This window comes from Pristiophorus japonicus, chromosome 8 (genome assembly GCF_044704955.1).
Source record: "Pristiophorus japonicus isolate sPriJap1 chromosome 8, sPriJap1.hap1, whole genome shotgun sequence".
NCBI lineage: Eukaryota > Metazoa > Chordata > Chondrichthyes > Pristiophoridae > Pristiophorus > Pristiophorus japonicus.
This window is the reverse complement of record NC_091984.1, coordinates 210,947,887-210,961,504: the sequence shown is the minus strand read 5'-3', so window position 1 is coordinate 210,961,504 and position 13,618 is coordinate 210,947,887. Positions and strand designations below refer to the sequence as shown.

The following is a 13,618-nucleotide window of genomic DNA, read 5'->3' as shown; positions in this document are numbered from 1 at the left end:
TGAATTTCAAAAATGTTTAATAACTCACTACATTCACGCATAACTTTTTTTGGTAACTTGAGTTTTGACTTTCTCTTTCGAATATACATAAAATATAGCAAATTGAAATTATTTGTACACATCAATATCTATAAACTGATCAAGTACCTGTAATAATGCCTTGCTTTTTCAAAAGTGCACACGAGTAAGAGCAAATAAGCAACTAGTTTTATAGGGTTCAATTTTCCCCAAAGCTTTTTTTTTGGCGTACTTGAAAAGTTACGCCTGTTTATTTGGGGTCCAAGTACGCCAAAAATAAATGTTCCTAGTTTCCCGGTTTGATTTCTTCATTTTGGCGCAGCCTAGCCTGTCCTTTAGTTTTGGGGGGTGAAGCTTTGATCTGTGCCAAAAAGATCGGGTTGCCACGGTAAACGGGGACACAAATGCGGGCTGAGGCTGAAAAAGTGGAACAACCAGCCTGCAACCTGCACAAGCACATTAAAATACATTACAGCAACTTTACAAGCAGCTTAAAATACATTGGAACAACTTGCCACCATTAAATTATTAAAGTGCCCCTCCCCCACCCCCACCCCCACCCCCTGATGCCGGAATCCGCAGCTATCCCAGGTCGAAGGGCCTCCCGCACCTAGCCCTGGCAGAGTGGCCTCCTCCCTCCTGGTCCCGCACCTAACCCTGGCCGAGTGGCCTCCTCTCTCTCCTGGTTCCGCACCTAGCCCTGGCCGAGTGGCTGGCTGTCTCCCAGCCCGGTCCGCTCCGCCGCACCTATCCCAGGCCGAATGGCCTCCTGGCCCGCTCCACCGCACCTATCCCAGGCCGAATGGCCTCCCGGCCCGCTCCACCGCACCTATCCCAGGCCGAAAGGCCTCCTGGCCTGCTCCGCCGCACCTATCCCAGGCCGAATGGCCTCCTCCCTCCTGGTCCCCAACTAATTATACCCGAAAGGCTTCTCCCTCTCCCCTTCTCTCTTGCCTCTCCTACTGTCCGGGCATCTGCTGCACTTGCCTATGCAGATTTCCTTACCTCACCAGAAGGTTTTTCTACAGAGGCCACATATGCTGACCTAAGAAGAATTGGAGTAACTCAGCTGGCCAAACTTGCCTAACTGGCCAGAATTGCTGCGGGTGGCAGTGTACGGCCCCTTTGGCTGTAAAAAAAAAACCTTTAAAAAATCGGAACTGAGTTACACTGGTGGAAATTGATCGGGGAAACTTGAATTTTTTAAACTTCGGCCAAAAATAGCAGCCTGTGCCAAAAAAATGACACACATCACTGGAAAATTGAGCCCGTTCTGTGTGAAATATGACCAATTTATCTTTTGCTATCCATACAGATTGGTGCTGGCTATGGGACTCCAGCAGTCATGCCAGCATCCTTGAATGCAACAGTTGGAGGCGGCTTAAGTGACCTGTTTGATCTTGCTGGTGGAATAGGCATGTCATCTGGTTCTTATGTGGCACCTAAAACTGTAAGCATTATTTATTTGTTTTTGATCTTTTTCCAAGAAGGAAAGATTATACTATCTCCTTACTATCTGGCCTAGGTGCCTCACTGCTGAGAGCAGCTGTTGCCCCGCTCCCGCACCCACACCAATGCCCCCTGTAGCTGGTTATGAGGAAAAACAAGTGTCTGCCCAGGTGTGGCTATCCCCTCTGATTTTGTTTTCTTCCCCCTGCAGGGAGATGACACAGCCTTCACTGGTTACCTCCCCACTCAGTATGGCTCATATCAGGAACTGAGTGGAGCAGGAATCAAACCTGCGTTCATCCTCACTCTGTGGCTCTGAGTGTTAGTACTCTAACACTCAGCACCACCACATTGCTTGTAAGTGCCAAATTCTATAGTTACATCTACCACAAATGAATCTGGTTTGAACTACTGGTAGTTAACACTGTTTGATATTTTAAATATGCCCAGTGATGCTTTATTTCCATTTTACTCTGTTTTGTCCTTGTGGTTCTATTAAACTTGCTAAATGCAAAATAATGGAGTTTTAATGGTAGTGTTTATAGTACACGATGCTCCATAATGCTAATTGTGAGTTTACCACCTGATGAAGCCATTTGAATTAGAAGATGTAGCATTTATAATGTAATTGCACATTTTTTTCTTGTGCCTTGTTAATCTTGGCTTAACATTGCACAATGATGAAGGTGTGAACTAACAAATATTGGCAATTTGACAAGTGCACTCTTGCATTCAGGACAAGTGAATGCAAAATGCATAAGTGCTGTGGATAGGTTTCAGTATCACTACGCTTCTTTATAACATGTCATTTTACAGCTCTTTTGTGCATTCTCATTTCCATGTAATGTGGTAATGAGCTATGTTTTGCATGGTGTGTGCCCCAACCCCCCTCAAGCTACTTTTCTTAAGATAGTGGCTTAGTATCATAGGCTATATAACTTTAGGGCATCACAACAAACCTAGTTTTCTTCTCTCCAGACATTAACAGATGCTCCTTTATAGCAGGGAACACTAACTAACAATTGGGCGCACTTGCTGTGAGATTTTTTGCTGCTCCTTTCCAAGGATGTAAATTATGAAGATGTGGTGTATTTAGCCACTGAGGAGCTTTAAGCATTTATTTCCTTTGCAATATGCATACTGTATACTTTTATTCCAGGGTGAATTGCTGTGAACTATACGATTAGTAATGTTATGCCGTTCTTGCTATATATCTTATTTAAACATGAGATTGCAAGTGCACCATCAGAAAATAAATGACTGTACTGAGCTGTATTATCTTTGGTGTCTCTGAAAATCTATCATTTTTAATGCATGTCCATGATTGTAGGATTGTCCTAATAATCACGTTGTCTACAATGTATCTCCCATTCCAGTGGCCTATTGAAAATAGGCTGGTTTTCTGTTATGTTTTACGCTTCTTTGTAACAAATGTCATTTTGCACCTCCTGAATATTAAGGAATTAAATATATTTACAGGTATTTATATCTTGAGCTGCTGTCAGTTAAACTAACATGCCACTCATTTGACTGACTAATACATTTACATTAATTCAAATGCAATAATTTTTAGCTGAAATTAGCCCTATTTTAATAAGAAATCCCACTAAATTTTCAAAAAAACCCAGATACATTTGGTGTTGGTTTGATATAGAAAGTTAATTTTAGCCTTTAGTAGATCAGAATACACTGCATAACTTATTTTCGCACTTCCATAATTGTAATTATTTGTGCATTCCAGGATATCTTACTATGTTTTCTGGAAAACTGACATGCAACACAATTTAAGATTTCTTTTACTTTTGTTTTCCTTGTTGGTGCCCAAAAATGCCACAATTAAACTATTTTAATTCATCATTTATTTATTTTTGTTCCACCAGATTTGGTTGCCTGCTGCAAAGGCCAAAGGTCTCGAAATTTCTGGCACATTTTCACGTCGCATGGGTCATATCTATATGGATATCTCTCTGATGAACAAAGCCATGCAAGTAATGACTGACTTTGCAATCCAGTTTAACAGAAATAGGTGAGAATTGAATTCAGCTGGTGCTTGAAAAGCAATATATTTGTATACAGAAGATCCTTTTACCATATTATCTACTTGCATTAAATCCTCTGCTTTTACTCAAGCTATATGTGATATCAATTTACATCCTTCCTTCAGACTATTTACATTGTACAAAGGTTGAACCTCCCTTATCCGGAACCCTCGGCCTGGCCTGTTCTGGTTAGGGATTTTTCTGGACGAGGTGTGGTCACCTTAAATTGGATAGTACAGGTACTGAGCAAGGGGATATTGGGGCTGGGTGTGTGGCAGAGAGATCATGCGGGGGGGGGGGGGGGGGGGGCGCAGACCAGTGATTGCGGGAGTCGGCAGCAAGGAAGGACATCAATTTGTTCATGTCGGAGTTCTGTGCATACGCCACCCGGTGGCCGGGAATGGTTCTGGACGAGGGGTGGTTTCGGATGAGGGAGTTTCAACCTGTACCAGTGCTTCAGCTGCTTTGTGATAATGTAGCATTTCCTAGAAATTTAGGATAGAAAGTTGGTTGCAATGGATAGTTGTCAATATAGTTTAAAAAAAAATTAAAAGTGGGGATTGTTATAAATTCCAGTCTACAATACATGCCTTCTCTGGACCTGTGGCATCTGTTACCCCCGTAAGCAGATTGGGCATCTTACTATAATTGGAGTTGACTCTCACTGCCCTATATTTACTTGCCACAATAGCTTAACTCTGTGGTGTACCAATAATACCCCTTCGTGACCTGGACTGGATATTCATGTCTTTTGCACATGTACTCTTTCAATCTCTGAGTGCACAGCATTAACATTTGAAGTGAGGCTTATTACAAATAGTGAATCTGTTTTATTTCACATTGAGTGAACATGCATAAAAATGGTTAAGATCAGATTCATTTGAGGAAATAAGACATGGTGGATGAAGCAAATGCAGTATAGATGGTGCACATGGACTTTAAAAAAAGTCTTTGACGTGGTACCAGGCAGAAGGTTATTGGAGAAGATTGAGGGATATGGAATTTGGGGGTGGTAATAGCAAACTGGATTTAACAAAAACAAGATTTGGAGTCTAGGGCAGTTTTACAGAGTGATTGGAAGTGTTCCAGAAGGTGATTTGTTCACTATCAGTGATTTGGATATAGGCCTAGAGGGAGTTGTCAAAAATTTATGCTGATACCAAAATAGGAGGTGTAGTTAATTATTTAGAAGACCAAAAGAAGCTTCAAAGGGAGTCACCAGATGCTACAGTTGTATAAAGCTCTGGTTAGACTATATCTGGAATATTGCATTAAGTTCAGGGCATTGCACCTCGGGAAGGATATATTGGCCTTGGAGTGGGTGCAGCACAGTTTCATCAGAGCAATACCAGGGATAAAAAAGGTTAAATTGAGAAGTTGCACCAATTAGGGTTGTATTCCCTTGAATATAGAAGATTAAAGGGTGATCTAATTGAGGTACCTTGCTCAGGAGAGATCACCGGAGAACAGTCAGGAGCAGGAACCTTGCTCTTTTTTTTTTTTCCCCCCTGCTTCCCTCTCCTACCCTTATCCTCAAAGCACCCCAACTCCTGCAGCAGACAAAATTGCATAGATTGGGCATTGAACCTTTCTTTCTGGATTTGTATGATGCAGTGCCACAGAGCAGTATCCACTTGGGCTGGTAGTGGGTTTCTTACACTCAAAATAGCTGAGCATTTTCTGGTCTCAGCATATACAAGTAATCAGGATCAAATATACTTTGTTCACCTTGCTTCCTAAAAGGCCAAGCTCTTAAATTAACTTGTGATTTTTCCCCATTTGCTGGTGGACATACCATGTAGATAATGAACTTTAAATGGAAGGACCACACAGAGGATGAATAATATAGCTATTGTAGCTCAGTAATAACCACAGCCTAACCAGGAATCAAATCTTCACCAGTGCAAATTAATCAATTAGCATGATTGTCATCCAGAAGTATTTACAATTTAAAGTAGAAACAGAATCTAAAAATGTTAAACTAAATAAGTGTTAACATTTTTGTTCATCACTTTAAAGTGGCTGATTGAATGAATGATTAATTTTAGTTTACAGGTTCCAGCATTTTCAGCAGTCTCTGATGATGATTCCTTCCATAGTTGACAAATGCATGATATTTCAAACCTCTGAGAAGTTGACTGAAGAGACTATGTAGTGAGCTTAATCATTTGGTAGATGCGATATCCTGCAGCTAATTTAACTTTTTTGGGAGAAAACGCCATGTAAACCAGTAAGAGTTTTGTGGAGCATTCTGTCGACTCTGGATCAGTTCCTATGGATTGGAGGGTAGCTAATGTAACCCCACTTTTTAAAAAAGGAGGGAGAGAGCAAACAGCGAATTATAAATCGGTTAGCCTGACATCGGTAGTGGGGAAGATGTTGGAATCAATTATTAAAGATGTAATAGCAGCACATCTGGAAAGCAGTGACAGGTCCAAGTCAGCATGGATTTTTGAAAGAGAAATCATGCTTGACAAATCATCTTGAATTTATTGAGGATGTAACTAGTAGCGTGGACAAGGGAGAACCAGTGGATGTGGTGTATTTAAACTTTCAAAAGGCTTTTGACAAGGTCCCACACAAGAGATTAGTGTGCAAAATTAAAACACATGGTATTGGGGCTAATGTATTGACATGAATAGAGAACTGGCAGACAGGAAGCAAAGAGTAGGAATAAACGGGTCCTTTTCAGAATGGCAGGCAGTGACTAGTGGGGTACCGCAAGGTTCAGTGCTGGGATCCCAGCTATTTACAATATACATTAATGATTTAGACGAAGGAATTGAATGTAATATCTCCCAAGTTTACAGATGACACTAAGCTGTGTGGCAGTGTCAGCTGTGAGGAGGATGCTAAGAGGCTGTAGGGTGACTTGGACAGGTTAGGTGAGTGGGCAAATACATCGCAGATGCAGTATAATGTAGATAAATGTGAGCTTATCCACTTTGGTTAAAAACAGGAAGGCAGATTATTATCTGAATGGTGACAGATTAGTAAAAGGGGAGGTGCAACGAGTCCTGGGTGTCATGGTACATCAATCATTGAAAGTTGGCATACAGGTACAGCAGGTGGTGAAGAAGGCAACTGGCATTTTTGCCTTCATAGCAAGAGGTTTTGAGTATAGGAGCAAGAAGGTCTTACTACAGTTATACAGGGCCTTGGTGAGGCCACACCTTGAATATTGTGTACAGTTTTGGTCTCCTAATCTGAGGAAGGACATTCTTGCTATTGAGGGAGTGCAGCGAAGATTCACCAGACTGATTCCCAGGATGGCAGGACTGACATATGAAAGACTGGATCAACTCGGCTTATATTCAATGGAATTTAGAAGAATGAGAGGGGATCTCATAGAAACATATAAAATTCTGACGGGATTGGACAGGTTAGATGCAGGAAGAATGTTCCCGATGTTGGGGGAAGTCCAGAACCAGGGGTCACAGTCTAAGGATAAGGGGTAAGCCATTTAGGACTGAGATGAGGAGATACTTCTTCACTCAGAATTGTGAACCTGTGGAATTCTCTACCTCAAAGTTGTTGAGGCCAGTTCGTTAAGTATATTCAAAAGGGAGGTAGATGTGGCCCTTACAGCTAAAGGGATCAAGGGGTATGGAGAGAAAGCAGGAATGGGATACTGAAGTTGCATGATCAGCCATGATCCTATTGAATGGTGTTGCAGGCTCGAAAGGGCCGAATGGCCTACTCCTGCACCTATTTTCTATGTTTCTATGTTTGTTTGTAGAAGAATGAGTTCATGTGTCTTCACTGCTTTAATATCCATCTCACTTTGTTCACTGTTTCTGGTTTGCTTTTTTCCTTGGCTAATTATTTTCTACCTTTTATGTCCATTTTACATAGTCGTCATTCTGCCCCCACAAAATATGTATTTACCAGATGTTAGTATAGAGGTGACATGAGGACATTTGTTTTTAATGCGCAAATTGTTGTGATCTGGAATGTGCTGCCTGAAAGGGAAGTAGAAGCAGATTCATAATTTTCAAAAGTGAACTGGATAAATACTTGGAGAAAAAATATACAGGGCTATGGGGAAAGAGCAAGGGGGTTGGACTAATTGGATAGCTCTTTCAAATAGCCGGCTCAGATTGAAAGGGCCTCTGTCTGTACGCTATAATTCTATGATTCTATAATCGTGTGGAAGATATGTACTTGTAATCCCTGTGTTGTATGATGCTGATGTGTTTAAACTCTCATCAGACCATTAATGAACAATGGAAAGCAGTATATTTTTTGCTTTAAAATTATTTTGTATATTATACTTGTGCAAGTCAACCCTTGCTCTTTAGAAATACTTAATAGTGTGGCTGCTTTAAATACCCTTTAGACAATTGCATTAGTAATTCAGTACTGATTGATCAAATGACAATACTGGAATTGTACACACATACTGCCTACCAAGCTAATATATTTTCAAAGCATTATCTACACATAGCATTATATATACTGTTTAATGTTGAAGCTGTAGAATAATAAACTGTAGAATTTGAGAGTGGATAAGGGATCGATTTTTAATCCTACCCACCGGGTAGGTGCACATTTAAAAACGAGCAGGTTACGCGCCTGCTCCGATCCCAACAGTTTCCAGTTTTAACCTGCAGGGTATTGCAGGCAGTTGAGACATCCAGGCAGGTGCCTCAAATTTATCCAATTTATCAATAGGATCCTGATGCAATTTTAATTGGGGCCTGAGCGGGGAACCTGCAGCGGCTTGGCAGAAGCAGGTACTGAAGTGCATCGTGCCTCAGCTTGATAGTGCCCTCACCTAGCCCAGGAGTGACGCAGTTAGTTGTGGCTCCACTATCTTCTCTTATGCAGTCCCCAGGAATCGAGGGTGACTTGCTTCCACACTAAAATGAGTTCTAAATGACTGATGAGACCAATGTGGGATTTACAGTTTCTGTCACAGATGGGGTGGACGGTGGTTGGGTGGATGGGGTGCTTGATTTGTTGTACCCGCCTTCCGCTATTTGTGCTTGGCTTCCGCGTGCACCCGAAGAAGAGACTCTAAGTGTTCGGTGCCTTTTCTGATTCTCCTCGTCCACTTTGAGCAGTCTTGGGCCAGGGATTCCCAAGAGTCAGTGGGGATGTTGCATTTTTTTCAAGGAGGCGTTTTCTCTGCCCTCCTGGGACTTGCCTGCCGTGACATAGCCTCCGAGTAGAGTACTTGTTTCGGGAGTCTAGCATCAGGCATGCGGACAACGTGGCCTGTCCACCGGAGCTGGTCAAGCGTGGTCAATGCCTCATTGCTGGGGATGTTGGCCTGAGAGAGAGGGAACGCTGATGGTACGCCTATCCTGCCAATGATTTTGCAGGAATTTGCAGAGGCTGTGTTGGTCCTTCTCCAGTGCTTTGAAGTGCCTACTGTACATAGTCCATGTCTCTGAAGCAGATAGGAGGGTGGGTATCACTACTGCTTTGTAGACCGTGAGCTTGGTGCTGGGTTTGAGATCCTGGTCTTCGAACGCTCTCTTTTCCTCAGGCGACTGAAGACGGTGTTGGACTTAGTCATCGATGTCTGCCCTTGCTGATAGTAGGTCCCAAGGTATGGGAAGTGGTCCACATTGGCAGGGAAGAAGTAGGGAAAACCAACTCCAATGGTATCCTCCTCCTGGCGAAATGCTCAGAACATGGTCTTGTCATAACCAACACCTTGTTTCATCAGAAAGACCAGTATAAGGTCTCCTGGCAACGCCATCGCTCCAAGCACTGGCATTTGCTAGACTACGTCATCGTCTGAGCAAGAAAGTCCATGCTGAAGCACTCAAGACCCTGCAAAGAAAGCCCTAATCAGCCTACGCCTCACAGACAACCTGATGACCTCCAATGAACCGGGGCCGCAGAGTGTCCACAGTGCCTGGTCTGCCCTCAAGTCCGCCATACTTAGCACCTGCGAAGAGACTCTTGGTTACTCTACGAGAAAACATCAAGACTGGTTTGATGAGAACAACCAGGAGATCCAGGAGCTAATAAACCACAAACGCAATTCTGAATTGGAAACCACTCCACAATTCAAGTGAAAGAAAGCAGACATCAAACAGCTGAAGGCCAAGGTCCAACGAAAAAGGCATGACCTAAGAACAAATGGTTGATCGAAAAGGTGCAGGAGACCCAGCATCCTGCCAACAATCAGGACATGCGTGGATTTTTTAGCGAAGTCAAGTCCACCTATGGCCCAAGCATCGAGGTACTATTCCACTGAGTCAAGAAAGGAGAGGTGCTCATCAAGCACAGAGAGGTAGTCCGTGTCCCCTGGAAGGAGCACTTCGATGATCTTAACCAAAACTCTATCTTTCACGTGAGTGTCCTTTATCCATCCCACAGCATGTTACCCGTCACCACCTCGGCACAATCCCAACCCAGCATGAGGTTGAGGGCCACTATCGCCCCTGCTGAAACTAGCTAATTCAGCATAGACCAGGAATTGAACAAGGATTTTCCTGGACTTTATGGCTCATTGCTACATTGGGTAATGCTTTACCTGCAGCGCTATCAGGAAGCCTAGTCTTATTTTCATTAAGGATGATGTGAATTACAAATGTTTTGTTAACTTTGTATTTTCTTTTCTCTGTTTCATAGCTTTGGAATGGCACCAGCTGCTCCCCTGCAGGTCAATGCCCCACTTACTCCTAACCAGACAATTGAAGCTTCTCTCCCTTTGAACACAGTTGGTCCAGTTATGAAGATGGATCCTCTCACCAACCTACAGGTCTGAATTAAACTGCAACTAACTCTTGTGAAATTTTTATTACCACTGCTGTTCCTGTCCTTCCTCTCCTTTACCCCCGACCTGCATTGTTTCAGTGAGAATGGAAGGGGATAGAAAAATCAGTGCAAACATTGGCTTTGGTGTGTAATGAGGTCAAATTAATTGAGTAAACATTGGGACATTGAACTAATGCAAGCAAAACAGTAATTTTAGTTCGTTCATTATGCCAGCAAAAGTCAAGATTTCAGTAAAGGGGTGATTAGAGATCTATTTATGGAGATTGCCCGATGACTTCATTTATAGTTGAATAGTTGTGCAACTCCCATTAATTTTAGTTTGCACATTAATCTCCCTAAAATGTTCATGAAATGGCTTAATTTGAGGGGGGGAGGATACTTTAACAATCAAAAATTTGAGCTTTGAAGTAACAAACATTTATTTAGGTTTTAAGGGTTATGAATGCTTGATGAAGAAAGAGGCTCTTTTACTAGATGACCATGTTCAATTTTCTGAAGAGTTTTGAAAGCAGCACTTAAGTTGATTACCAAACAGATTGAATTGACTCTTGAAATGTGTATGCCAACCATGTAACGAGTGGCCACCAGCCATAATTTATGCTTCGAGCCGTATCTTCATTTTGTATCTGGTATAATAGAAAATCACTGCATATTTTTATCTTCAACTTGGTGCATTTGCCTGGATCAAAGGATTATCAGTGACTTCAGTACAACCCTATTTAATTGCCAACTTGAACAAATGTTAAAAACAAAATCACTTGTCCCCATCATTAAATTTCATTTGCTGTCTGTGTGTGAGGAGCATGGAGAGAGACAAGCACAAAAATATACTGAATTATTTTTGATGTGCCTTTTGTCCTGCTTAATAATCTGCTTTCAAAAATGCTTGATTGATCGAGTCCTTGAGGAAATTTGAACTTAAAGTTTCACCTAAGTGAATTATGTATGTGTTTTCTAATAGGCTCTGTACAGCTATTTTTCTGATAGCAATGTCGCATTTTCAAAGTTTTGAAATTGCTATACTGTTTACCAAAGGGTTTGTTGCTGGTCTCGGTGAATCCGTATCCTAGTACTCCTGTGCTAGGTGTAAACTGAATGGAAAGCAAGAAAAATTTCATTCCAAGCAGTAGACATTGGGCCATATTTTGCTGTAGCAGGGCATCTAATGGTATCTGCCATTAGTTAGACGTGCCCTTGCACGTCTAGGTTTTTTAATTTTTTGCGCTTCAAATTGCTGAAAGTGCGAGCTGATGGCGCAGCAAGGGAAACTGGGCATCTGGGCCCTGAGTGAACAAGGCCAGCAACTGGGTATCTCCTTAACCAATCAGATTGAAGGATTGGGAAATAAACAGTACAAAGACCGAGGAGGAAGTGTAAATTAGAATGTCAAATCAGGTACAGAAAGAGAAATAGAAAGGGAAAGAGAGATTGGATTAAGAGAGAAAAAAGAGACAACGGCAACATTTATTTTAAAAATCTTCAATAATTAATAGCTGATGAAGTGAGACTCCCCACTTAATTTTCAGTGCCACAGAGGTTGATTGCCAGTAATTACCAATTATCATGTCATTAATAAATTATCTCATAGTAAAAGATCCTCTAGGAAAGAGTGATCATAGCATGGCTGAATTTCAAATTCACTTGGAGGGTGAGAAAGTTGGGTCTCAAACCAGTGTCCTGCTCTTAAATAAGTGATTATAATATGAAGGCAGAGTTGGCTAAAAATGGACTTGGAAAATAGATTAAAGCGTAAGACGGTTGATGAGCAGTGGCAGACATTTAAGGAAATATTTCATAACACTCAACAAAAATATATTCCAATGGAAAGGAAAGACTAAGAGAAGGAAGAACCATCCGTGGCTAACTAAGGAAGTAAAGGATCGTATCCAATTGAAAACAAAGACATACAATGTTGCAAAGATTAGTGGTAGGCCAGAGGATTGGGAACTTTTTAGAAACCAGCAAAGGACAACTCAAAAAATAATAGAGAAGGTGGATCATGAGAATAAACTAGCAAGAAAAATAAAAACAGTAAGAGCTTCTACAAGTATATAAAAAGGAAGAGGATAGCTAAAATAAATGTTGGTCCTTTTAGAGGATGAGACTGGGGAATTAATAATGGTGAATAGGGAAATGGCAGAGACTTTGAACAAATATTTGTATTGGTCTTCACAGTAGAAGACACATCCCAATAATAGTTTTAAGCTCCCCCTTGATTACCTATCACTAGAGAAAAAGTACTCGGTAAAATAATGGAATTAAAGATGGACAAGTCGCCTGGACCCGATGGCCTACATCCCAGGGTCTTAAAAGAAGTGGCTGCAGAAATAGTGGATGCATTGGTTACAATCTACCAAAATCCCCTGGAGTTTGGAGAGGTCCCAGCAGATTGGAAAACTGCAAATGTAATACCCCTATTTAAGAAAAGGAGGGAGACAGAAAGCAGGCTAACTGGTCTATAGTTTCCTAACATCTGTCATTGAGAAAATGCTGGAGTTCATTATTAAGGAAGCAGTAGCAGGACATTTGGAAAATCATAATGCAGTCAAGCAGAGTCAGCATGGTTTTATGAAAGGGAAATCAAATTTGACAAATTTGCTGGAGTTCTTTGAGGATGTAACAAGCAGGGTGGATAAGGGAGAACCAGTAGATGTGGTGTATTTGGATTTCCAGAAGGTATTCAACAAGGTGCCACATAAAAGGTTACTGCACAAGATACAAGCTCATGGGGTTAGGGGTAATATATTAGCATGGATAGAGGATTGGCTAACTGAAAACATTAAAGTCGGGATACAAAAGCAAAATACTGCGGATGCTGAAATCTGGAATAAAAGCAGAAAATTCCGGAAATCTCAGCGGGTCAGGTAGCATCTGTGGGGAGAAAAACAATTAATGTTTCAGGTCAATGACCCGTCTAGATAAGTGGGTCATTTTCCGGTTGGTAACTAGTGGGGTGCAACAGGGATTGGTACTGGGGCCTCAACTATTTACAACCTATACTAATGACTTGGATGAAGGGACGGAGTGTAATGTAACCAAGTTTGCTGCTGATACAAAGATGGGTGGGGAAAGCAAGATGTGAAAAGGACACACACAATCTGCAAAGGGATATAGACAGGCTAAGTGAGTGGGCAAACATTTGACAGATGGAATATAATGTGGGAAAGTATGAGGTTATCCACTTTGGCAGGAAAAATAAAAAAGCAAATTATTATTTAAATGGAGAGAGATTACAAAATGCTGCAGTACAGAGAGACCTAGGGGTCCTTGTGCATGAAACACAGTTAGTATGCAGGTACAACAAATAATCATGAAGGCAACTGGAAATTGTTGCCCTTTATTGCAAGGGGGAGTGGAGTATAAAAGCAGGGAAG

The 13,618-nt window shown here is 41.6% G+C and overlaps 1 protein-coding gene across 5 annotated transcripts in view; it reads left to right on the top strand.

Annotated features, from left to right (window-relative positions):
* Positions 1–13,618, top strand: part of ap1b1 (adaptor related protein complex 1 subunit beta 1) — a 102,824-nt gene that overhangs the window by 78,031 nt on the left and 11,175 nt on the right. For all 5 annotated transcript variants that reach the window (XM_070887898.1, XM_070887896.1, XM_070887897.1 and 2 more), the window contains 3 exons: positions 1,334–1,468; positions 3,348–3,493; positions 10,098–10,227. In XM_070887898.1, the coding sequence (XP_070743999.1) occupies positions 1,334–1,468; positions 3,348–3,493; positions 10,098–10,227 (411 nt within the window). The remainder of the gene's footprint in view (positions 1–1,333; positions 1,469–3,347; positions 3,494–10,097; positions 10,228–13,618) is intronic.